Genomic DNA, 26,772 nt, shown 5'->3' with positions numbered 1-26,772 from the left:
TTGACTTAAAATTTGGGAAGAATCAAATTTTTTATGTAATTACAAAAATTATTTTTGGCAACAAAAAAATAGAGATAATTCATTCAATCATATTGATGCTTTTGGAGGATGTATGTGTAACTAATTTATGTAAATAATATTGACGTTTATCATGGGTATACATGTAATTCTCTAAAAGATATTGGTACTTTGTATAAATATTATGACGTTTTTTTATCGATGTATGTATAATATTTTTTAAAGATATAAAAATTTTGTGTAAATAAACCATAAACCAGATATAATTATCCCTTCATTTATAATAGATCGCAATGAAAAAAAAAATTGAAAAGTTCCAATCTCACGAATGTGTTCAGAAGTCTAATTTTATAGTACTACGAGATTATTTAAGGGTAAATTATAATAATTTTTCATGAGTTTTGACATAATTACGAATACCCTCTCATTATTTAAAAAACTACAAATACCCCTCTGATGTTTGATTAAATTATTTCATCTTTGGATGAAGGTATAAAATTGTTAACTATACTCTTATTGTTATTTTTCTTAAATAAAATAAAAAATTTGTAAATCGGATGGGCCGGATAAAATTTTTGAAAAATTTTAAAAAGTTTTTCTTCTTATTTAATAAAAACAAAAAACTTTTAAAAAATAAATAAAATTATAATTCTTAGTTCACAAGAGCATTTTGGTTAGTTCATCACAAACAATGGATGGAAACCTAACGGGAACTAAGGGAATAGGCTAATTATTAGACGACTGTTAAAATCAGGAAGATATAAGTAATTTTTCAAATAACAAGAAAATATTCATAATTATACCATATTTTAGGGAAGGCCATTGTAATTTATCCTTAATTTAAAGTATTAATAATTATTTTCGAATTTTTAATATGTAAGTATATTGAATAAAGAAAAACTAAGTCACGTTCAAGTGCACGTAGATTTATCCACTTTTACGCAATCTCATGTTTGGTTGATGGATAATTTACAAACGATTTGAAATCCTTGATCCCATTTTAACTATTTTTACTAATATAAGACAAATTTATTTAATATAAAATCTTTCTAATTATTTGTCCAGATCCTTCATTCAAATTCAAATTCATTAATTCAATTAAAACCCAATAATACTTAATTTTTTGATTCAAATTCATTAATCCAAATAAACCCTAATAATATTTGATTGTTTGAGTTTTACAGTTCAAATCCTGATATGACCATAAAAATCATAATGCTTTTAAAATCAAGCATCCAATTTCAATTGGAAGAAAGAATATGGGTGTAAGTCTAGATCTATAGTAGTTTGGTTTTTGAAAACCATCTTATTTTTGGTGACATATGTTAAAATTATTTTAAATATAGTTCCATTTATTGTAACTTTTTTCACATTGCACGCAAGAGTTGAAATTCTTTTAAATTTTAGTCATCAAACAAAAAATACATGTGAAAATTAAAATTAAAAAAAATTAATTTATAAATACGAGAAAATCGTAACAGATAGGACAAATTGAACAGACCCTAACATATGTCTTGCCTGCCTTGATGTTTAGTATATGCCAAAGAGTTAGATAACCATCGCACAAAGTACCGAATGCAACATCTATTTATATACCGAATAGTTAGATAACCATAGCAACGAAGAACGCTGGCGAAATATCAGTTTGAGCGCAACTGCAACTAAAATCTAATCTATTTTTTCACTTAAAAAAGCACTACAAAGATTTCTCAGTATCCAGAAAGAGGACCTACAACAGCTCAATACTGTCTGTAAAAGGAATCGAGAGCCGATCCATACTGTTGCGTCCCAATGACATCGACCACTTGTTGCTGCTCCTATGAAAAATGCTCTTCTACTGTCTTTATTAGTAGTGGTCGTGTCACTGGGCTAACGTCTGCTTTGTCGACCAACTAGCAGGGAGACAGCCTCAGTAAATCATCAAAATAGGGAATATGCTCTTGAATCTGTTATGTATTCTGAAAATCTTGCCGCTGCTCGTCACAGCAGCCACAACAACGGTCTAGTCAAAATTCATATTTAGTCCTCCGAGAAACTTTGGCCTGAATTGGGTTTATCCAAACCCAAAGTAAGAAAATGACAAGTGTGTAATAGCCTGAGAAATGTCGTGGCAAATCCTAATCCTGAGACATGTTTTCTGGTTGCTCTTCATTGTCCCTGGTGTCTCCAACAGCCTGAGATACAATAATATCTGATTCATCTCCTGAATTGTAAAAAGATCTATTGCGACTTGATTCCACATTTCTCGTTTCACACCATCCCAGATCACTGGATAATGAATGAGGTATAGATTGCAGGAAGTTGAAGTACGCATACTTAATATCGAACTGCATATCATACCCTGTCAGATAAAAAGTAACTTTGGAACTTAAATCTTGAAATCGGGGCGTAAAAACTAGAAGAAGGGTTTAAATGTTAGTACAGTAGTTTATCGCGATAGTGAGTCCCGTTTCATCTGGGCTTTGTAGAACATGATGAAACCACATGCTAGGCCTGCATAATATTCGAAATGAAACTGTCGTTAACTAGTCTAATCGACCAAATGACGTGCAAAAGAGTTACTTCAACTGTAAAGTATCGACGAAATTCCAGAACCTAAAAATGGAAAATAAAAATAAGTAAAAGAGAAAGAAAAGTTTAAGGATGTCACGAAAATTTTGTACATGAGGTTTCAGGTTTTCTGTTTAAGGGCCCAACTTCATTCTTACAGCAATATATATAGACAGTTGAGAACTGGAAAATACTGAACCATGCATCAGATAAATAAGTGTCCGCTGATTAATTTCGAATGTCATAATATATCATAGACCTCAAGGAACTTGTATTTAACCTAGTAGAATCCTCTGATGTTTAAGGTACATTATGATGCTTGTGGATTGCGTCAGCGACTCGGCTGAAATTCCAAACTACACTGCATATCAAGACTTGGACAATCTTAATTCATTAATGCAGTCTAAGTATTCAGAAAAGGCATATAAATTGAACAGACAAGGCATATACTCTCCAATCTCCATTGTATTTGCAAATTGTTAAAACTCAGTCATATCATGTTTGGCCGATGTTATTGTATATACCCACTGTAAAACCATATTACTTTGTCATAAATCAACCACATAAAGGATATGAAAAATTTGACAACAAATTTCATCCGATCATCAAATAATATTCTTATTTCTTACAGTAATACTCCTTTCCTTACGGCAACATTTATTTCCTCACCGTTTTTTTCTTAATCCAAGATCACTTCTAAGCAAGATGAAAGATTAAGACCCCAACACGACCTCCAAAATCCAACTACCCTCTTTGTGAAGTGTGAATATAAGCATTCAAATGACACAGAAATTAACAGCATGGACAGTTTTTATAAGCATAACTAAGTTCTTCAATGTTGTGTTTGGACCGATAAATTTGGATTGGATGGAAGGATTTAAAGCAAGAATTTCAATGACTCCACATGAAATGGATGTGGTGAAGTTCATCACAATGCCACCAAACGTAGTTTAAAATGAAAGTTCAAGGATTTGATGCAATTTATTCAAATAAGTTTGAAGAAGTTTTTGTCTGTTACAAATTTTGATTTCCCCCATGTGTTCGGATCATTGAAATTTGTTCTTAAAGATTTCAAATCCTTAATAACAAATACAATGATCCGAACACAAGATAGGGGAAATCAAAATCTCTAACAACAGACAAAAAATTCAAGATTTCAAGGATAACGAAAAGCTCACAAATAAAGCATCTCCCCGGCCTTAACTGTAACTTCAAACGGCTTTGGTCCATTGAAATACAAGGGAAACTTCTCCACTTCTCTCTGTTTCTCCTCAGGCAAAGGGTACGGATCCACACTGCACCACGGTACATATGCAACTGGATCCTCTAGCTCCAGTGTAAACTCTCCACTATCCTATGATACACCAACAACGGCACAAACTTCTCGAGTTTAGTTCACAGATACGTCTTGAGCATCATCATTCTTCAAATTTATAAAAGCCCGATCCTATATAACTGATATAAAGAACAGGCGTTTATAAATGAACATTATTTCCTCACAACATCCGAACAGTATGCATATTTCTCACCTCTACAAATCTATAAAAACCAAACATTTTCAAAGTCCATTCAGCAAAGTGTCTTCGTTCCTCTTGTTCTGTCCCTACTTACTAAAGAACACTGATGAATCAACATCCTCAACCACTTACATTGCAAGAACACTCTCTAAATTACCAACTGATTATACAACAGTGTAATATAGATGCAATGTAATTAACTCCAAGATTGTTTGCACAAACCACTCTATTACATTTCCTCCACTAATATAATCAATTACACATAACAACCAAACAATCAAACTCACAAGCAATCAATGTCGTGAAAACAATAAATTTGAGCCCCTCATTGTTCAATCCCAGAAAAGAAAATCTACCTGGTCATAGCAATACTGAGCAGCGGGATATTCACGGATGTACATTCTATGAACATCGGTGGGGGGAAGCAGCAGAAAACGCTTCTCCCCAGTAATCACAACATAAAGATTCTCATATTGATCCTTGTGAAACGAAGTCTCCGAGAAATGGTTCCCGACCCACAGATTCACAGCCTCCGGCGAGCACCCCAGCGCCTCGGTCGCCCACGGAATATGCTCCTCGCAGTCCCCCGCCAGCGCCCCATATTCGCTACGGAAGCAGTCATTCTGCTGCTGCAAATACGCCACGGTTTTCTCTTCACCCGACGCCAGAACCGAGTCCAACGCTTCAGGAAAAGGGAGCTTTTGGACATGTGCTGAGGCGAAGCAGAGAGCGGAGGGGGAAGTGGGGTGAGGAGCGAGAGAGTCGGCTTTTCCGGTGGGAGTGAGGTGGAGGGAAACGGAAGTAGTGGAGAGGGTGGTACGGAGATAGGCGGCGGAGCGCCATAAGGAAAGAGCAGGCCAGTGGGGGACGGCGGCGGAGATGAGGCAGGGCTTGTTCGGGGTAACGTAGTGGCGGAGGAATTGGAGTGGGGTGGGTGGGGTGGGGAGGTGGTCTATGTGGGGTGGGGTGCCCAGGCTTAGCTCTCTCACTTCTTGCCATAGATTCTGAACTGAGGATTCAATTCTTTCCGCCATTGATGAACACTGTGATTGAATTCCTACTGATTGTTGAAGTTCTTGTAGTAAACTTCAAGAATCACAGCTCCCCTGAAATCGATTTCGCTGGAATCAAATAATTATATCCCATTTTAAGATATTTAGCAATTCATTAAATTTATCAGAATATAGCACAGATTTTCAATATAAGTTGGATTAAGGGAGAATTTCTTGCAACAGCCCATGATTTCGTCGGCTTACAAGTCTTCCTGCGTACTTTCAAATTTTGTATGATTTGATCATAATTTTATGTTTTTTATAAGAAAATTTTGAATGAGAATCAGAAAAAATATATCTATAGGATAAATCACACAGACCTTCTATAAAATTTATTATAATTATAAATATTCTCATTATTTAAAAAATTATAAATATTTGATGATATTATTAATTTTTGAACGAAGATATGAAATTTTAATTTTATCCTTACTGTAATTTTTTATTTTTTTTAAAAATTAAAAACTTATAACAATTTATAATTACCCACTTAATTTATAAAAAAAAGAAATAAAAAAGAAATAAAATTATAATTTTTAATCCTCAATAACATATTTGATCAGTTCATCATTTTTTATGGACGGAAACTTAACAAATTAAGCTAATTATTATATAACCGTTAAAATTAATAATATTTAGTTTGTAGGAACGGACCACTCTTAAATTATAGGTTCAATTTTTCTTAGGAAAAAATACATAAAACTTCCTGTGTTTTAAAAAATTGATTAAAAACTCTTTTTTATCTTAAACATAGGCCAAAACTCCTCTATGTTTTATAAAACTCAACTCAATCGCTCCCTCTCTGTTAAATCTAACTAACGGTGTTAATTTTTTTATAAAATAATCATTATACTTTTACTTAATATATATTATTTTCTATTTTAATGATCGTTTAGATCTTTTTTTATTAAATATTGATCGTTAGATCTAATCGATTAATCTCAAACGTTAAATTTTAAAAAAAAATAAAAGATCTAGATTCAATAAATTATTTAACTTATATTATATATAAATAATTTAAAATTTAAAAAATATATTATTATTATATATTTAAAAAAAAACTAACTACCCCACCCCACTCCCTTACCCCCACCACCCCACCACCATTTCCGTCGCTGCGGCGCAAATTCTTAAAATCATAATATCTCTGTAAATGTTTTACCAAATTGAGTGAAATCGGTCTTTTAGAATCGTCTTGAAGAGACGAGTCTGGTGGTGGTGGTCTAATACTGAGATTCGATCGGATGATGATGAATCAACGGCAAACATGCTCGGCGGTCGTGGCTTGAGCCCAGTCTCTCCAATTGTTGAAAACTCAAATTGAAGGTATGAAAATGTTTGTCTTGAAGAGAGGATTCGAGTGGTACCATTGGCCGTCGTAAACTCATCCCGATGGCGCCGGAAACTAAAAAGGGGCAAAAATCATTTAGTTAATTAACAAGATTTTAAATAATTTAATAATTAAATATTTTAACTAATTAAGAACAATTATAATAATTTTATTGCAGTTAAATATATATTTTAATTGATTAAAAATAATTTTAGATTTAACAATTAATAATTATAAAATTATTTGAATTTAAATATAATTTTAATTTAATATTTAATATTAAATAAATTAATTCAATTTAAATTATAAAAAAATACAAAAACAAAATAAAAATAAAAAAATAGCATTTTAGTAAAAAAAACACCAAAGAAAAAGGTCAAAAACAGTTAAAGAAATACCCTCACACTTATAAAGAGCTCATGTAATGCACTTTCCATTAATTACTAACGGAAAAAGTGTTTGTTGTTGAGTTTACAAAACACAGAGAGGTTTTTTAGCCTATTTTTAAAATAAAAAGGGACTTTTAACCAACTTTTTAAAATACTGGGGGATTTTAAGCATTTTTGTCCATTTTTCTTATAATGTAACAATTGTATTGACAAGTAAATCATAATCACCCGAGTAACCCACTTAGGGCATAATTGGTTTGTAGGAATGGAATTAAGTAAAAATGGGCTGAAATAAAGAAGAAAAAGGAATCACATCTTAATAGAATAACAGAATTGCCATTTCCTTGTTCACAATTGATTCCATTAACATAATTGATAATTCAAAAATAATGATTAGTAATAAATAAAATTATTTTTACGATAGATTTGCTCTTTAATATTTTTTTTAAAAAAATATTTATTCATATTTTATTGAATATGTTGAATTCAATTATTTAATAATTATTTCCAAAATTACTTACAAAAGATTATAAGCAATTTATAAAACATCTCATATTTTATTGAAAATATATATATATATATATATTATTTATTTATTTAATAAATAATTTATAGACTTGTTAAATATATAGATAATTTTTTCTGACAAAATAAAAAAAAAAGGGTAATTCAAACAATCAAATGGACTAATATACTTAACCGTTACATCTATTATTATTTATTCAGTATTCAATGAAAGAAATTTTTTAAATTAATAAAATAATTAAGTATCAAAGTAATATCACTTTTTTCTTACCATGCGTATATAATTATTTTTTAGTACTAGAACCAAAAAAATAATCAAAATTAATAATAATTAAAACTAAATATTAAATTAATACAAGAAAAAAAAAAAGGGTATTGAAAATAGCTAATACCATTTTAAGGGAAGCAATGGTTAATCCTTTATCTAAGAGTGTGTTTGGTTGCGGTGAAAAATGGAGAACATAAGAGAAGTGGAAGTAACAATGGATGTATAAGAGATAATCTTGTGTTTGATTAAAAGGAAGAGATGGAGGTGAAGTAAAACTCGATGTATATGAAACTACTCCACAGTCTAATTTTGTTCTGTCCAAAATTGGGTTGGAAAAGTGGAAGTATAAGGCCAAAAAGACAAAAGAGTACAGTTTTTACTTTTATTTACTCTATTACACATATATATATCTATATATCTAATTTTTCTTCAATTCTTTTCTCCTTCTCATTAATAATACTGTACATAATTGCCAAAGAAAAAATAATAAAATTGCTGAAAAACTACTGCATCGAAGTCAACAATCTTGTAAGTAATTTTTATTTTATTTGAACTAAATAATTTAGAATAAATGAACAATACTCATTTTGATGAATATTTATATTAATAAAAACTATTCTTATTCTTATTTGATAAATATTTTTATTGATGAGATTTTTAAATTTTTGATTTACTAAAATTATATTAGTATAATATTATTTTATTTATTTTCTGATACAAAGTGAAGAGAAGGGTAATTCAATAAAATTATAAGAGTTAGTCTTTTCTTCTCAATCTATTTTCCTCATACCAAACAAGGGAAAGTATTTGAGATTTACTCCCCTTTCAATTATACCAAACAACTTAAAGGACTATTATTCTTCCCCTCCCCCTTTCACTTCCCCTTTCCCTTCCACTTCTCTTTTCCTCTTATTTGAATCAAACGAACCCTAAGGCCATGACTACTAGCTTTGCTGGGACATCCCATTACCAGGATTGACATAGGACAATCTCCCGTATTGCCTCAGTGAGACTCAACTCTCAGAAGTTTACTATGATTCACTAATGTCCCAAGTATTAAGATGGCAACTTGTTTACCAGGACAGATTACATGATGTATTGAAAGGTGAAATTCCAATGTTGGGTCCTCAATAAGACAATACGTCTTTTGATCTGCCATCCCGAGACTTGTAATGAAGCATTCTTACATTTTAGGTCAGTTGCATACTCTTACATATGTCTATCTCCAACCCACATATCTTTCCAAAACTACATTTTTTTGGATTCTTTGACTTAATGTTCTTGATCGGCTGCGTACCGATTTTCATTGTTCATCCACAGTTGTAGCTCCTCCATTCAACTCCAGCTCGATGTCAATCGTCGTCTTCTTGAAGCACTGTAAGTTAGCGATAAATATTTTCTAACTCTATATTGCTAAGATTTGATGAGATTCATCTCTATATTTTGGGTCTCCATTTATTTTATCTTTTTCGATTTTATGGGTAATATTATACCATTTATTCTGGTTTTAAATTCTTATAGCTCGTTATGCATTGTCAATACCTCCTTTTACACCACATTTCTAAAAATTTGTTTAAGCAAATCTTATGTTCTAGCTATTAACTACAAGCCTAGTTAGTTAGTATGCGAAATTTATAGGTATGGGGATTAAATTCGGGTAGGAGTTATGACCACATTTCATTGAAAGTCTCCCTGGTGAAGATTGGTTCGCTCAATATATTTAACTTCAATCTGGTAAATCGATTGATAGGCAACGTTCATCATGGTCCTCTGACAATGTTGTGCGCATTTGCACTTGTGGTAAGGAAGTCGTTGTACGTACTTCATTGATTAGTATAAATCCAGGGAGACAATTTCGCGGTTGTCCTAGTGGCGAGGTGCATTTTTTATAATTCCATGATATCAAAACACTAGTGGTCGCTAAGCGTCAACGCTTAGCCTCTGCGGTAACAAATGTACTATACATTCGTTGTGTTTGTCTTAATTAAAGATAGGTCCTCATGACACATCATAGTGTTTATATTCATGGACGTTATTGTGCCACATTCTAATTGGGTGGACACACCCATGTGTCGTAGGTCCAAAGAAATTATTCCCGAATTGCTTAACCGGCTCTCACAATATGATACTGCTATCAAACGTGCCAAGGAATGTCTCAAAGCTGAGCAGACGCAAAGGCGTAGGTTACAAATGTACTATTACGTTTTAGTTTTTGTTTGGGTAATCACCCTTTCAGTTGCTATCAAGAGTTTCCTGGGCTAAAGTTGTTGTTGGTTGGTTGTTTTGCATCATTATACATAGGATTATCTTCGAAAGTCCGGGGTGTCTAAAGTTCATTTTAACTTTTATAGGGGCTAATATCATATGCAAGGCAAAGCCACAAAAAATGGATTAGATATGAATGTTTGATCTTTTGTTCCTTGCTATACACTAGGTCCCCTATTCTGCTATATGTACTTGTACTCCTTGTGATGGCCAAAATATTTGATAAGTTACTTGTGAACTTGTAAATGTGACTTAATACAAGATTGTCATATTTTGGTAAATTTATATCCATTTCTTTCACCTTGATGTCTATAACCAGGTGTTATCTTGTAGTTACCGTGCACGTTTCTTATATATTCAATGTTAATGTTATTTGTTCTTCCCCTTAAAGGCAACCACAACATGAAACTCCATTTCAACTCATTACATTAATACATTACTCAGTAATATGTCCAATTTTGGTGTAAATTAATTTTCAAGATCTGTTGAAACAAAACCATTTGTTTATAGCAACAATTGTGTTTACACCATCTTTTTAGGCAACCTCTTTCTAGTACAAGTGTTATATGTAAGACCTTATTTTGCACAGTGGTAGGTATTAGTAGAAACTCCATTTCATAGATAACTACATACATAATAGAATAATTAAGGACATTGTCAAGAGGGTGCTCTCTTATGTGAAGCAATTAATATTTTCAACCACCACACCTCCCACTACTCCATTAATATTGACAAAACAACTATCATTAATCAACAACCCGTTGCATTTGTAGAAATCTTTCCAAGAGTGGGAAAATGGAGGCATCGATTTCTGTCCACTAAGCCAATTCATTTAGCACTAACAAATGTCGAGTCCTAACTAACCGCTTGAAACATGGATTAATTGTAGCAACCAACCTGTATTAGTAAACCCCAAATGACTCAATTAATGGCAATATACTACTGCCTTTACATCAATCCAGCAGTACTGCTTATTCCTTTCCTTGGCCAAACCAACAAACAAGTTGTATTTCCTTAGCCCTATAAATGTAAGACTTGTTGCCTTGTTTTCTTTCATTGAAGCCCAAATCAGCTGAAGCAACACTACTGCCACACACCCCTATTTCTATAATTCCAAAATATGTGGCCTGATAGGTACTACCATCAACGCTATATGTTCTACTGCTACAGGTGGATTGGAAAAAAATATTTGTTGACAAATTGTTGGAGCATGCTAAAATTGGCCAATTCCGCCCTGGCCGTGAAAACAAAAATATTATTTCTAACTCTAATAGAAAAAGTCATGAAGCGCCATGATGGTAAAGTCGACTATGGGTACGGAAAACACGTGCTCAAGTTCATGCGTGAAATGTATGATGTCTTTAGTAAGCTAGTGAGTCTTCGTGATGTGGTTTGGAACAACTGGCTTATATTCGTACGGCGCTAGATGCAACTTGGAATGAACTTTCTAAGGTGATTTTTTCTAATCTGCTCTTCGCTCAAAATATTATCTTTTTCTTGTATTTCAAATTCTAGTAATGTGTTGCAACGTCTTCACTGGTGAACTAATATGTGTTTATAGGAATCACGGATCGAGAAATGTTATGTCAACGCTTACAAAAAACATATGGAAGGAGCTTTGTCAACTTTTCACTGAGCCGGTTGATTCTGATTCTGGAACATTGAGACCATCTCAACTAATTTGGAATATCGCCAGTAGTTTCACGTACCTTATGTTTCCTAGAAGTGCTGCTCGTCCGTTTAGTGGCACTAGATGAGTTCACTGTGGGATCCACGTTCACATTGAATAACGATGTTGGCTCCTCCTCCACACCGATGAAACCTATCTCTAGATTTCATTCAGTGGTCGAGACATAACAATCCTGCATGTTGCCCAGCTCCTCAATTTGATTGTCATTTGCATCCTTGTAAGGGCCCACCCCACGATCTCCATTAGCATGGTCCTTCCTAAAGATTTCTCTCCATGCTGTGAAGAAAAATAAAGACTTATAACGCATCCGCTTTGCGGTAAGGTCCCTCTAAAACCACAAATGAAATAAATGAAATCATATTGTACAAGAAATTCGTAATTGGGAAAGTATTCTCCAAAACCTTGTTTTAATTCATAACTTCACGTAATCATCCCATGCATTATCGTCTTCAACAGTGACCATATTACGGCTTTCATTACAACCTAGGTTAGATTTCGTCATCATATTACTCAGTGTAGAGTAATGTTTCATCCAAATGTGCAATTTAGAGGTGATATGTGGTTCGGTTTTAATATCACATTGTGGAAAAATCCTAGCCATATGAACCTCCAATTGAGTTAGATAACCATTTCTAAAAGCCATTCTCACATTTCCAACTAGTAGCAACTAGAGACTTCAGTCCAGCTATAAGACATTCCTCTTCTTTTATCGTCTACGTTCGCCAACTAAAAGGTCTTTCTTTGTTCCCCTCCACTCCGACGCTATCTGTTGCTCCCCTTATTATGTCCGAGATCCATCTTAGCCTGGAGTTTGGCTAAAGTTTTTTTGGTAAAACCTGCAATAAATATTAGTGGCATGGTTAATTATTCGAATGCAAAAGTATGATTCACGATGAAATACAATAGGTACAAAATGAAAAAATTATGTAGGTAATGCAGAAAAATTACTGTAAAACAAAACTGGAAAATGTGGAACCATATTAATAGCAGCTACAACACTTGGACTTCAAAATTGATAGAAAGATCAGCATTCATTCTAAAATATCAGGTCACACCCATTAGCAGAATGTCTTTAAAAACTCTTTTCGAGAAAGATGTTGTATTATACAGTCACAACAGTTAACTCACCAAATACAACATGACACACACATCATTACACGATTGATAATAAGTTAGGAGAACAACAATTGTGTTGATAAAATCATAATGAGATCATGGGCAATTAATCCACTCGTTATACATCGATGTTTCCAAGGCATCCCTCCAACTCTTTACTGTTAATTGTTGAGACACACTCATACTCAGCATCCGCCCACCCTCAGCATGACTCGATAACTCATTTTCTAATGGATCATCACGCATTTCATTCCTTAAGAAATTGTGCAACAGGCACCAAGCCAAGATTATCTTATGCACCTTGATGCGGTAGAATGACTGACTTCGTAAAATACCCTTTCAAACTTTAAGTAGATGAAACATTCTCTCAACAATGTTACGCGTGAAGGAGTGCTTGAGGTTGAACAGCTCCTTGACGATTTTGCGGTCCTCTAGAGCCACGGTTCCATTCTGGTAGGTAATAGCGAACACCTCTGTACGGAGTCAAGTAGCCTTCCACATTTGCATAACCGTTGTGACATAAGTAATAATTGCCTACTCAAAGTTTCAACATAGATTACAATGTCAGGATTAGTTGAAAATACTAACAATTTTTTTTATTAATATACACGACATGAAAGAAGATATGAAAATGCAATTAGCAACCCACGCAGAAAATACCATGTATAGTCTTTGACATATGTCCTTTGACTCTGATTAGTGGCATACCTGTAGGAACTCTTAGACCATCGAGTCTATGGACAGCATCATGTAAAACACGGTTATTCGTTGTGCTACCCACCCAACAAGTAAGGACATATATGAATTGCATAATGGGGTTGCAGACCCCAATTACATTCAAGTCCACTTGACCTTCCGCGTTTAGTAGTGTCCCTTTTCATGCTCTAGAACTCGAACGTCAATGAATGTGTCATTTAAAACATTGAGTCCCTATCGTATGGATTCCAATAATAAATTGAAGAGGGATAATTTAGCAAATTTTGGAACACAGCATCACATTACAATGTATGTGTACACATTAAAGAAAAATATTTTATAAGTTGAACCTTAAACCATTGCCAAGAAGGGTCCATGCAGTCTTTTGTAATCGGAGTAGGCCGCACTAGCTAAACATTGTACAACTTAACTATTGCATTCAGCACCTGATGAAAACGTTTGCTAATCGTGCTTCCAGAACATAAGAAATGTGTTTCACCATATAATTTTTTTTATGATGGGCCACCATACTAAGGAAGATCATGACTTGCTCTGGTACTATCAGATATTTTGTTGATGAAACAACTCCGACATATTCAAGTAGATAGCAAAGCCGTCCAAAGGCATTACGGTCTATACGTAAGTTACGCAAGCATGACTCATCAGATGCAGAAACAAGCCTATGCAAGTGTCTAAGCTGGTTAGGTATCCTACTATTCATCGTGTAACTCCGACGCTGAGCCCGATGGTGAGTACGGTTATGTGAGATAAGGTATATTACAAAAGTAAATATAGTCAGAGCAACCGCAATTTCTTTCATAACTTGTTGTAAAATTATTAAAACCAATGTAACTCTTTGAATTGACCTCATCCTAAATAACACAAACACAGATGTCCACGCTAAAAAATTTTGCACAATCACAAGACATAACAGCAGGTATATTCGACAACTTCATTTCCACAATTTTCACACACTAAACAAGTATATGTGTTACCAAAATTTGTAGTAAATAGTAAATGCCAGCGACATATATTGTAACAGTTTGATATTTACAAATGTGGGTATAAACTATGCAACATCTGGGTAATGGAGGGAATTTTAATAGAAACAGCGACAATAAATAGAGTTGGAACAAAAAAAACCAGTAGCAGACCACAATCTGCCTACATTATACAATAGCATACAACAATCCACACTAATAGAAACAAACAACTGAAAGGGATGCGGCAATAGTGAAAGAAATGAACAGAGGGGTCTACCATACCTCAGCTTCAGATCCAGACTTCTTCTAAACTTTCAACGAAGACACACCGCAATGCAAAGTAGATCTGAGAAAAGGATGATAATGCAGACGTGCATAAGGAAGTTTTAAAAATTAAAAAGAAACAAGTTACCTAACTACAGTTTTTATACCAGATAAGTGGAGATTGAGAAGAAAAAAAAAGTTATTTAGGAACAAGAACATAGTGAAAACTATGCAGTGCAGACCCATGTCTTGGTGAAGAAGGACTCAACTAAGAACCACAACGGAAAGTAGTGCCCTGCAAGTCTCTACTTCTCACTTTAAATAGAGGAAGAAAAAGATGTAAAATAATAAAAGATGGGACAATGCAATTAATTTCGTAGGTGCAGAAGGTCAAATAGGACATTTGACAATCAAAATTAGGGGGCATTATTGTCAAACACATTCGGGGAATTCACAAATCTTGCCTGTTGGGATATGTATTCAGGCTGCCAGAGCGGGATCCTTGTGGCGTGCACAATCGGGGAAAGAATCGGGCCTCGGCTAATTTTCAAAGGCCTCCCAATTTGTAAGTAAAAAACATACTAATCAGGAAAAGAGCTTATATCTGAGTTATTCCTTGCTGGTAAACATGGCCTAAGGGAATAAAAAGTCCTGTTAGAATAAGTTCCCAAACTTCTAACATAGCAATCAAGATGTAGGAATAGATTTGAGAATACTCATTCTAACTGCAATTCGTTCCTACATAGCAATCACACCCTTATAGTCCCGACTCTCGAACTAACTCATTACGACGATTGAAGCTAAGACTACCTAATTTTAAAAAAAAAGTTTCCTCATCAAAGAGGTTCTTTCTTTCTTGTTGGGACTGAAAAAGCCAATCCGCTGGTGGGACTGCTCTGTTGGAACCTTATCCACTTGCTGTCCACATCTCCAACTCCATTATTTAGGTCAAGAAAGTTCACCAACTTTGTCTTTCGCATACGCAGGTTGCTAAAATGACTCACTCCTACTCTACTCAATAAAATAAAGATAGAAATATGAACAAGATTGATTGAGATGGCTGCCCACTTGTTGTCTTGCCTCTTGTTTTGCTCTATTTTACTTTTTTTTAATATGATTTGATGATTCAGAATCAATTATATTAACACCCCCAACCGCGTGCATTGATTGAGGGCCATCCATATTATTCAGGATATAATCGTCATTTCATGTCAAATCAAAAATAATTTGAATCTATTAAAAATATAATCATAGTTTCACATGAGATGAATGACGTTCATTCATTCAGTCAATTATATAAACACCTTAGAACGGACAATGATAGAGAAGAATCAAGAATGATCAAGGATATAATCGTCATTCCACATGAAATTGGAAATAATAACAGAACATGCCATAACGGGCACTCGAAAAATCATAGACCATTGCCATAATCTTAATATTCACTACTTAGTTCGAACAAGAATTTTTTAACTTTAAATCACTCGCCCTAGTTTTCTACTAGACAATCTTCAACTTTACCACATATATCTCAAGTACGTCTCCTCTCTCCCTAACAATGCTGTTCGTTCCATATACAGCAGCCCACCTCCCATAATTAACACTTCTGCTCCTGACGAACTTAAACGACATCGATATCGATCTCCAAGGCATGAGCTAAGAAATTGGAACATAGCGTTGAAGAAAAATATGTACGGGCACAGAAGTTACAGGTGAAAAGGTTTTAGAGGTCTCCTTACACAGACTATGAGTGGGTAAGACACAACTTAGGACAAAACTTAGACTACAACTAGGTAAGACAACAACTCAGTACAAACTTAATACAAACTATAGAACTAGAAAAGACGACGACTTAATACAGGCCTGAAAAGTCAAGGAACTGTTAGCCGGCCCTTTTGTCCGAATGATTTCCATGACGTCTCGAGCCGCATCAGGTGTAATTTCTCGACAAAAGGTTCTAAAACTTCAGCCTCATCTTCAGGTGCAAAGGCCATGCAGATGCTAAGCTCTTGGACCGCAGCCTCGTATTCTCTGTAATCAGTTCAAGTTTACGAAAAACTGACTGATTTAGGACAAGTTTGATTGGATGCAGATATGTACAAAATAGACTTAAAAAATGGTTACCGGTCATAGTACAACATCATGCCATAGTCTCTCCTCAAAGCCCAATTGTGCGGCTGAAGGATCAGTAGCCGCTCAGAAGCCATGATTGCGAGCCTGAAAAGTAATGCGGAAATACAACATATAAAGTTATGCATAAATCATGCAACTTATGTTCCTGAACAAAGGTCTGATGCTGTATGAGTCTGACAATATCTGCTTCGGCCAAACCTAAGATGAAACATAACAGCAAAGGTCTCTACTAAGGGGTAATCCAGCCAACGAGAAGCGACTATTCATGGGCAAAATCCTAATCTTACGAGTCCTTTATGGAACATAGACCCCGTGCCTCAGTTCCGTCTCTCAAGATTTGGACAATGTGACACAAAGATTTAAACCACTCATTGGAGATTATGATGCTCCTAGGACCGACAACAAAGGATGGTAAAACCATTTGATGCTTGCTACATTTGTCACTGAAATGCATGAATGTATGCATGTCCCGACGTTGATAACAGATAGAAATGTACAAATGTAGGTATTCCTCGAGCAGAAAACAAGCCCTACTACCCAACGGCATGTAACGATCCGTAATTAAGTAGGGAACTATATACCCGCAACTTATAAAGTAAGAAGCAGGCAACCCAACTCATTAAATATAAGTTAGGATTATATAATCTAGAAATAAGCCGTTCGGCTAGATTTAGAATATATGTGGAGATAATTTATGAGTCCGAATTCACAATTTCCTCAATCTCATGCCAATCTTGCAATATAAGCATCTCAAACCTGTAGGACAAGACAAATAGGCACCTAAAAAATCAGGACAAAAAGCCAAAGTAGCTGTAATCAATTCACAAAGAGAGCAGGAGATATATACCTAAGCTCCTGACGCCGCAACAAAGGCGTATTTGAACCACTGTTCTTGTTGAACTTCTCGTCATATTTGTTAAAGGACCTGAGTGGAGAAGTCAGCATCAACCCGTAATTTGTTCTCGAAGCACGTTTCCAATGAAGCCGCTGCAATATATGTTTCCATTTTATTCCCATTGTTGGAAGCAAAAGATTCTTCAAGAAGCAAAAGTAAAAGTTCCAAGATGTAAGAAAGCGTAAAATTTTGGCAGGAGCTCACTATTAAATTGGCCAAAGCAATCCCAATGATATCTCTGTTCGTCGCGATGTCTAGGCCTAACAGTGAGTTGCTGGTTATGTCCGAGGCCCTAGATCGCGGATCATCCACGCACTTCCCGTTAACAACACCAAACAAGCTGTGTCCAGAAGTCACCTTGAATAACTCCTATAAGATGGCAAAAATTTCAACATCAGACATCAGAAAGCTAGCATGATTGGCGAGTGGCGACATTATTTAACAGTTTGGACTTTGGAGATCAACGTACTTCAGGGTTCCCCGTCAGGGGCCATATCAAAAAATCTTCCCCGACTCGAGATCCCACAATGGTCAGATTAAGTCTTCTGCAAACCTCAATATAAATCACGCTAAGCAAAATTGCTGTCAAAAGTTGAGGCACAAAGTCAGCCGACATCCAACGAAAATTAACTCAAAGAAACTAAGGAAAAGGGATTTTGATATGTAAATATGAAGACTGTTGAAGATATACCGCTGGCACGTCCAGAGCTTAACACTGAGTGCAAATATGAACATTTCGAATCTACTAAAACGGGTAACCTCTCAAAACCCCTAGTCTCAAAGAGGACTTTGTTCACTGCATCGAGAACTTCTACCAAGTCACATCCTATCTCTCTTGGAACTAGCTCAGCTTCAACTTCTTTTGCTATGGCATCTAGCTCGGCCAACCACTCATTTATATTCTTTCCAGCCATTGGCATAGTCTCCACACAGCCCCACTCTTGGGCGTCTTCCAATGATAACGTATCTTTCCTCTCGTTCCGGATTGAACGGGCATCCATCTCACCGTTGAAAGCCAAGAATGCTTCATCTTCAGCAGCAACATAAAGTAAAGTCTGCCATAATGGATTCGCGACAAAGTGATTAAAGCAATGGCGACAAATAATAACCAATCCCGACAAACTCATAGCTTTTAAGTCGAAAACAAAACAACTGAAGAACTTTTGACTTCAAGAATCATATATTTTTGTAATCATCAAAGATATTGCGGCGATACTGCCACTCACACAACTATTCACTTATTGGTGGCAGCAAATTAGGAAAAAGAGCAGCCGGGATCACCAAAAAGGAAACCCAACAACTTATGCTGCTTCATACAGGGTTCCCTAAGTTTTGCATCTATTCATATTTATCACAAAACCCAAATCACGAAGACTGCGATAACTTTCAATGTGCAGTCTCCACGATCAAGAAAGGTACATTAGTCATTCAAATGAAGAACTAAAAATTACCTTTGCAAGTGAGATATCTTTGTCCTTCGACTGAAAAGATATCTCCCTAGTAAATTTATCTCTAGCAGCTTCAAGGACCTGACAGATCATACAAGAATGAAGATCAAGACTTCACAAACTCAACGAATTCTCCACATTCACAGTAAACTATCAATATCAATGTTACGAACAGCTTATTTAAACAAAGTGAAGATTTCATACGTCAGTAAAAAGCACAATCCAAAATTGTCACTACAACAACAGAGAAACGGATTATAACAGAGGACCGGATCAGAAATCAATTCCCACCTCCTTGTAAAAATCAGCTCTCGACTTCTTAGAGTATTCCGTCAGAGCAGAGGAAGCATTTCCTGTTGCTGCATCGACAACATAGTTCCTCCTCCCTTTGCCACAATCACTCCAACATCCACCACGACCGTCAAAATCATACCTGATGATCAATTATTAGTAGTAGAACATATGCTTCTCCAATCCACTTACTTTAACTTTACATGAACAAGTAAATTAAATTCAAATTCATATATGCATCCATCAAACCGCTAATCCACAAAGAATATCAAATTGCATGAAATTGTACAAGAAATGAAAGCAAGCCCATTGAAATTCTTGAACTGAAGCAGATGAAGGTACCGCCCACAAGTTGCCAAAGGCTTCATCGCCATTGCTGTGGAAGATGCACCAATCCCAGCAGCCATCATCATTGTCATCTGCTGATTACTCAACCCAGGCAATGAAACACACAGCATTTTCTTGAATTTCTTTCTTTCTTTTTTTTTTCCCTCTTGAAAGATGATGAAGAATCGTTCAAGACTCCAGCCTATATCACAAAATGGTTGTTGCGAATTGAATGAGAAGCTCCCAAACTTCTAAGAAAAGAACAAAACGTTCGCTGAAATCCGGCCAAGAGGCAACAGCTTTTGTCAGTACACCCCCAAAAGCCGCCAAAAATCAGCAAGAAAAACACACCGCTAAAGGGGGGAACAAAGCGAAAAATTGAATTAAAGAGGGAGGAGGGGGGATGATCCAGAATTCAAGAATCAAGCTTTCTCTTCTTCACAAACAGGTGAAGAGAAAAGCCTTGGAATTAAACAGGTGAGAGAATTAATGGAGGGGTTGAAAGACACCATTTTGAGCATTGAATTGGAACTCCCAAAAGACAAGGGTGCTGATGATGAATGGAAATAGCTGCAACTGCAACCAGTACAGGAATTATAGTGGAAGCTGACACTACTAATACTGCTAAAATTCCCAAGATCCATAGTATTGGACGTTCTCAATTCTAACATCAGCAAATATAATCAAACCCCAACTCACTCCACTTTTTACTCTCTCTCTCTCTCTCTCTCTCTCTCTCTCTCTCTCTTTCTGGGGTCTCTGTATATACTACAAACAAATGTGTTGCTGATACAGTAGAGGAGGAATAGTATATACTTTTTCAGGGGTAAGGAAAGGGGCTCTCCTCCTCTATTATCTAATTCTTCTGTTTTTTACTGCTATAGTAGCCAAAATGTTGTCTAGGTGCATATGTCTGAAATTGGAGTCCAGTTAATGAAAGAGTGTGTGTGTGTGTGTGTGTGTTTTCTAGAAAAGACATTAATTTTGATCATTAAATTGTCTTTTCCCCAATTTGCTCATAGGGATTAAAGAGAAAAAGCAAGTGGATTTATACTTCACAACCTAAATATTTTTCCCAAAATATGTTTTATTCTGGTAATTAAAGTTTATAATTGAGGTATCATAAATAAGTTCGAGAATATGCATTTAAGTTTCATAAAATGCATTGGTATTTGTCTCATTTTATGTGAATATTTGTCTGTAATAGTAATTTAATTCTCGCCGTTAGCATATTAAAGTATTTATTAAATTGAGGTACCGTTCAGCGTAAAATTATAGAAACCGTTTTAAGTTTTCCTATTGATGCTATTCTTGTAATTTTTTTTTTTTCTGAAGCAGTGATTACATTATTACATCTTTATCTTAATAAACTGAATTAAAGAAAAAAATACTCATATATTTGGTGAGACTGAAATCTATAATCTCAAAATTGTTAATAGTACTTCAACCTTCACCACTCTTATAATTTTATTAGGGTAAATTACACTCGTCTTCCCTAAAGTTTGGTATAATTACAAATGCTTTTTCATTGTATGAAAAATTACAAATATCCCCCCTCTTGATCTTAACCTCAGTTTAACAGCAAGCCAATTCCGTTAGGTTTCCATCCAAATTTTGTGTTGATATGACCAAAATATTCTTTTACATTATAAACTAAAATTTTATATATTTTATAAACTAACATTCGTTGGAAATATTTATTTTTCCACTCTAATTTTTTTATATTTTTTCAAAAAAAAATATTTTTTAAAAAATTCAATAAGGGTAAAATAGTAATTTTTATTTCACCGTCTGGTGGACTGCATAATTATTTTTCATTTGAATGGAGTATTTATAATTTTCCAAACAATAAGAGAGTATTTATAATTATAATAAATGTCGAGAGATGTAGCTATAATTTATCCAATTGTATTATGTAGATTTTATTTAATTCTTATAAACAAATTAAATTTGATCAAACTGAATCCGTTATTTCTGTAAATGTTTAACACTTTCCATAAGTTAATAGCATTTTCTTCCCTCGCGAGAATTTTAATGGGCCAAAGAACCTTTAAAATGACAACATGCCCCATTAGCTTTTTCAAAAATTGCTCACCGCCTCGCTACTTGATATAAGTATTTTATACTTTCATGAGGATAAAACTGTCCTTGTATATACATCACTCTTTTTTACATTTAACTGCAGTAAACTCAAATTTGACTTTCAAATTGAAATGTTGTGTTTTTATATTAGTAAACAAACACAAGATAAATCAATAATGTTTAAATTCAATGGTTAAAGCTGAGATTCCATAAATAAGTTTAAGGTTATGAGTTCGAGTATCAACAGAAGTGAGAGTATTAATATCTCTTTATTTTAGTATTTATCTCATAGTTTATAGTTATATTGATCGAACTAATGTATTGTTCAGCTGTTACATTCAACCTCTTTCTATGTGCTTATATTTTCAAGGATTAAATGCACTTTTAGTCATGTAATTTAGTTCATTTGGCGATCTCGTCTTTTTACTCTTTAGGGTAACATTTTATTTCTACATATTTTTAATTTTAGCAATTTCAATTTTTTTTATTTCGTCGGAGTTCACCTCCTCGGAAGGAAAGAGTGAACTCCCGTGAAGAACAAATATTGAACTTGTGAATATTAAAAAGAGGGAAAAGTATTATTTTAGTCCGCTAAGTATGTCTAATTTTAATTTTAGTCTGATAACTATGTACATTTTTATTTAAGTCTAGTAACTTACGAAATTGCTTACTTTTAGTCCTCTGGCTGATTTTCGAACAATTTTACCCCTATGAGTGCATATGGACTAAAACTGCCTTTCAAAAGTTGCATAGGGATAAAATTGTCTGAAAATCAGCCAGAGGACTAAAAGTAAGCAATTTCGTAAGTTGCTGGACCTCAACAAAAATGAACATAGTTATCGGACTAAAATTAAAATTAGGCATATTTAGCGGACTAAAATAATACTTTTCCCTTAAAAAGATGTAAGATCAAAATGCTACCGTAGAAAGTTAAAGACCAAAAAATGAACCAATAGAAACAGTAGCCCCAATTTTAAAAGATCATGTGAGATACACAAGCATTTTTCCAAGGAGAAGGGTGAACTTCGGGAAAATAAGGACTGAAATCGTGCAAATTAATAAGTTACGGGATCAAAATACTACCCTAAAAAAGTAAAGAAGGAATAAGCCAAATAACCTCAGTTACGGATCAAAAAATACATCTAAATCTTTTTTTAATTACACATTAAACACATAGAATGTGCAACACACTCGTTATTTAATTAATCCAAATTTATTAAAATTTGGAATCATTATTTATTTTTTCAAAATTTATTCTCAAAAAGTAAAGTATTTTCATCAAAAATTTTGAGTTTTTAAGTAGAAAAGTTAGGTCATATGCTGACTCATTTAGCCAGCACTTCTAGGCTTTATTATAAAAATTAATTATGCTGAGTATGTAATTAGTTACATGTTAGCTTTAGCCTAACAGCATGGAGATGGCATGATACGTTTTTTAGTCAAATATAATAATAGTTGTTAAACAACTCCGAAAACCAAGACCAAAAACGTACCAACCCTTAGTTAAATATATACAATTATTCTGTCAAAAAGAATACACACATCATACGTTTCTTAATTTAAAGTTATAGTTAAGGAATCGACTCGAATACGAATCGACGTGATTTGCAACACGATAGGTGTTTTGTTACGAGAATATTAGCCGCTCTGATTTCAAATGGATCTTACGATTTTATCCTAAAAATGTGCTTTGCTAGAGAGATGAGGCTGTAAAACTTATAAACTGTTTAAACGTCTCGTTTATAATTAATATGGAATATTTACCTATATCATGAATATATATAGATGATGACATATGAAATTGTTCATACACGGTGAGGATTTTATGGGAGAATGCAAGAGAATATTCCATGGCTTGATCAACTCTTTCGAGGCACATCATCATGAGGGATCATCCCCCTTTTTCTTTTCTTTTCTTTTTTTAGTATAAGGATATTTAATAATAAAAATTAATTAAATCTTACTTTATTAATACAGGAGAAGGGATGACCAGTATGTTAATTTTTATGGGGCGTAATATTATTATCAAATGATCGATTTGGATCATGAATTTTGTCAGAACAATAAGCTTGTCGGACATAGATCCTCTGAAATGCAGAGTGGATCAAAATCTACGTATTATCCGAAACGAGTTCATATTTAAATCGACACGAATAAATTTTACCTCATCAGTATCCACAATTATTCTATCCATATTTCGGGAGTATATAGAAGAAGGGCATGCATATACGACATTTCACATGACCTTACATGGAAGGTTCGCTATCCATGTTGGAGATCTCGTCTTATTAACTTATGAATGATCACTTATCAAATGATCACTTATGCTGATTTTATTTTTTTTTTCTCTTTTTTTTTATTTGTACAATTTGTCGGAGTATTTTATAAAGCATAATTTATTTATTTTTTCTCTGACCAGATTCAATTAATCTTGGTTCAAAGGGGAACAATGCCTATATTATAACATCAATAATCATAATTAAGCTCAAAATTATTTGGATGGAGAGGGACAGGCCAAACTTAGATCACATGATTAAGGTACATAAACATGTGTTTAGGTTGTATTATTTTCCTTTAACTCTTGGTGCAATATGTGCATGTCACATGTAATGCCTAATGAACTTTATTTATGTGTCCGAGGTTAGCTCCATATGTTTTTATAGTTCTGTAGTGATTCATTTTTTTTTTTTGCCCTTTTTTTGCTCATGGTGGGATCAAGTTGATATTTTTTTTATGGATCTATTACAAAATTAACGTGTCCAGATTGCTAATTGTGTTTGAATCGTTGAATTTGGTTTAAGGGTTTTAAATTTATAATAACAAATTCGTCAAACTTGACTGGATAAATACACGCCAGAAAAAATTTCAAATCATTGAACTTTCATTTTGAACTATATTTGGTGGTTTGTAACGGATTTCTTTTCCATCAAATATAAAGTCATTTGAAAGTTTTATTTCAAATTCTTCCGTTCAAATGCAGCTTAAATAAAAGAATATATAGAAGAAATTTAGTGTTATTTCGAGTGTGCTTAGGTGAACTTATAATCTTTTTAAAATATCTTATAAGATGTTTAAGAGTGTATTTAGCTTGATGAATTTGGATTCAATGGAAGGATTTGGGGAAAAAAAATTAAAATAATTGCATTTGAAATGAATTTGAAATCCATAAATATTCAATAATACGTAATTTAAATTAGAATTGAAAGATTTGAAAAATTCTTTAAATTTGAAACTACCCAATCAAATTCTAAGAGTTTATAACATGTTAAAAGGTGTTTGATAATTTTTTAAAAATAAATTTATAAAATTCAAAAATAAGATTTCAGAAGCCTATAAGCGTATTTGAAAAAAAGTAAGGAGTTCTTAACTTTTTTTTTTAAAAAAAAAAAAAGAAAGAAAAACAATCTTTAACAAGTTTCTATAATTCTGATCATATTAGTTGTACTATAATCTTATTATTGAAAGAATCAATACAGCTCGCGACTTGGCAAGAATGCAACGGAAGCATGAAAATAAGCATATTTAAATTTTGAACCGAAAAAGAACTAGTCTCTTAGCCCGGACAATGGGCACTCAACAAGCATAAAACAAGTTTAAAATAAAACAAGTGGCTATTGCAATATAGTATGACGAAAATGTAATCACGAAATTTACATTTTCGATTTAAAGACTTTCTTCAAGCTTTTCTCCTCCAACCGTGTGCTCACGCAAAGATCAATTTAGATCTCCTCCAGGGGGAATACACATTACACCACAAGATGGTCTACACCAAACCTTACTAGAGGTAAAGTATATGTAGTATAAGAGACTTGATTATACCATTAACTTAGTATATCAGACTCAAGAGAATCTTGCTCTAACTTGAAATTAGTTCAAGAAGAACAAAATAGAGAGAAAAAGAGGGAGAAGAGAGTCAAGATGATAAGTGTGTAGGAGTAGTATTGTCTTTTATATTATATACAAAATAATTTATACACAAGTCTATACACTATACACACACATAAGAGACATCCCATATATACTTGTTGTATGTATACAGCTACATTGCATGTCAACTCAAAAATAGGTACAATGTGTGTTCCCATAGTACACAACCTACTAGTATCATAAGTACTCAAACAATAACTCCCTCATCTTACAACTTCACATCTATATGTATATCACATATATATATATATATATATATATTCAAGCTAGGGCTACACATATATATTCCCTATTAGACTTAATTCAAAAATAAATTAAACACATAGGCTTGCGCCTTCATAGAATTAATCCAATCAATTCTTAAAAGCCCAAATAAAATTTATTTGATCTTATCAAATAAATCCTAGCCCATAGCCTAATTAATTAATTCATCAAATAATTGAGCCTAACCGGATTTATTTAATATTACCAAGTCAAAACTCTATTAATTGATCCTATCAATTAATTCATCCGATTCAATTAAAATTTTATCTACTTAATTAAATCTTTGAGTTTACCATCACATGGATTCTCCTATTTAAATGGTCATATCATTTAAACTCTTTAAATTAATCACTCCTTCTAGAGTTAAATCATAATTAATTCTACTACTTATTTGAGTGGTGTTTTGTGTGATTCTATAGGTTCACCCTTAGATAGACTTGGGCTTATGTCGATATATAATTTAATTGGCAAATATATTTGCACTAAATTAATTAAATTATATTTAATTAATCACTTTCTATTAACACTTAATTCGAAAGCACCCGTCACCATGGGTGGTTGTCTAGCAACGGTCCATGACACCAGAGAATAGGTGAAAATGGCGTAAACCTTAAGGCTATTGAGTGTCGTACGGGTACGGTCCTTCCATCGGTCATCTCCCGGTCTTAGTCTAGGGCATGGAATTATTCATTGATTCCCATCGTGGACTAGACATTTATGCATAATATTCTGATTATGTTTC

The 26,772-nt window shown here is 33.8% G+C and overlaps 2 protein-coding genes across 24 annotated transcripts; both read right to left on the bottom strand.

Moving 5' to 3' along the window:
* Positions 1–1,460: 1,460 nt before the first annotated feature.
* LOC105159751 (2-oxoglutarate (2OG) and Fe(II)-dependent oxygenase superfamily protein) lies at positions 1,461–15,573 on the bottom strand. Of its 22 annotated transcripts, none has more exons than XM_088881089.1 (11): positions 15,380–15,533; positions 15,128–15,296; positions 14,682–14,745; positions 13,021–13,254; positions 12,254–12,440; positions 11,624–11,880; positions 6,300–6,542; positions 4,442–5,191; positions 3,747–3,922; positions 2,441–2,511; positions 1,461–2,359 (listed from the first exon to the last, which is right to left on the bottom strand). In XM_088881089.1, exons 8-11 carry the CDS (start codon positions 5,117–5,119, stop codon positions 2,136–2,138), a joined length of 1,149 nt encoding a protein of 382 aa, XP_088737215.1. In that variant the 5' UTR covers positions 5,120–5,191; positions 6,300–6,542; positions 11,624–11,880; positions 12,254–12,440; positions 13,021–13,254; positions 14,682–14,745; positions 15,128–15,296; positions 15,380–15,533; the 3' UTR covers positions 1,461–2,135. The 22 variants fall into 22 exon arrangements, 20 of the variants coding, with proteins under 20 accessions (XP_088737215.1, XP_088737217.1, XP_088737212.1 ...); XM_088881091.1 differs by having other exon boundaries at positions 15,419–15,521; XM_088881086.1 differs by adding an exon at positions 13,381–13,650 and having other exon boundaries at positions 15,128–15,514.
* Positions 15,574–16,320: 747 nt separating this feature from the next.
* LOC105159738 (transglutaminase family protein) lies at positions 16,321–20,581 on the bottom strand. 2 transcript variants are annotated; one of them, XM_011076922.3, is made up of 9 exons: positions 19,773–20,581; positions 19,431–19,572; positions 19,143–19,220; positions 18,383–18,746; positions 18,161–18,273; positions 17,896–18,060; positions 17,644–17,783; positions 16,788–16,880; positions 16,321–16,694 (listed from the first exon to the last, which is right to left on the bottom strand). In XM_011076922.3, the coding sequence occupies exons 1-9, from the start codon at positions 19,886–19,888 to the stop codon at positions 16,535–16,537; spliced, it is 1,371 nt and encodes a 456-aa protein (XP_011075224.1). In that variant the 5' UTR covers positions 19,889–20,581; the 3' UTR covers positions 16,321–16,534. The 2 variants fall into 2 exon arrangements, with proteins under 2 accessions (XP_011075224.1, XP_088741057.1); XM_088884931.1 differs by lacking the exons at positions 16,321–16,694; positions 16,788–16,880 and adding an exon at positions 17,285–17,552.
* Positions 20,582–26,772: the final 6,191 nt, after the last annotated feature.

The sequence above is a fragment of the Sesamum indicum genome, linkage group LG1 (genome assembly GCF_026168435.1).
Source record: "Sesamum indicum cultivar Baizhima isolate 11 linkage group LG1, ASM2616843v1, whole genome shotgun sequence".
Classification (NCBI taxonomy): Eukaryota; Viridiplantae; Streptophyta; class Magnoliopsida; order Lamiales; family Pedaliaceae; genus Sesamum; species Sesamum indicum.
Note: the sequence above shows the minus strand (reverse complement) of the source record. Positions and strands in the feature narration are given on the sequence as shown.

Bases quoted from the DNA above. Each gene is read 5' to 3' on its own strand.
- LOC105159738 (XM_011076922.3), bottom strand. From the start codon at position 19,888: ATGCTGTGTGTTTCATTGCCTGGGTTGAGTAATCAGCAGATGACAATG. The intron at 19,221-19,430 runs GTGGGAATTGAT...ATGATCTGTCAG, and splicing joins GAGCTGATTTTTACAAGGAG to GTCCTTGAAGCTGCTAGAGA. The intron at 16,695-16,787 runs GTAACCATTTTT...AACTGATTACAG, and splicing joins ATGATGTTGTACTATGACCG to AGAATACGAGGCTGCGGTCC.
- LOC105159751 (XM_088881104.1), bottom strand. From the start codon at position 5,119: ATGGCGGAAAGAATTGAATCCTCAGTTCAGAATCTATGGCAAGAAGTG. The intron at 2,512-3,746 runs GTGAGCTTTTCG...AATATTATGCAG, and splicing joins GCCGGGGAGATGCTTTATTT to GCCTAGCATGTGGTTTCATC. The intron at 2,360-2,440 runs GTACTAACATTT...TTTATCTGACAG, and splicing joins CACTATCGCGATAAACTACT to GGTATGATATGCAGTTCGAT.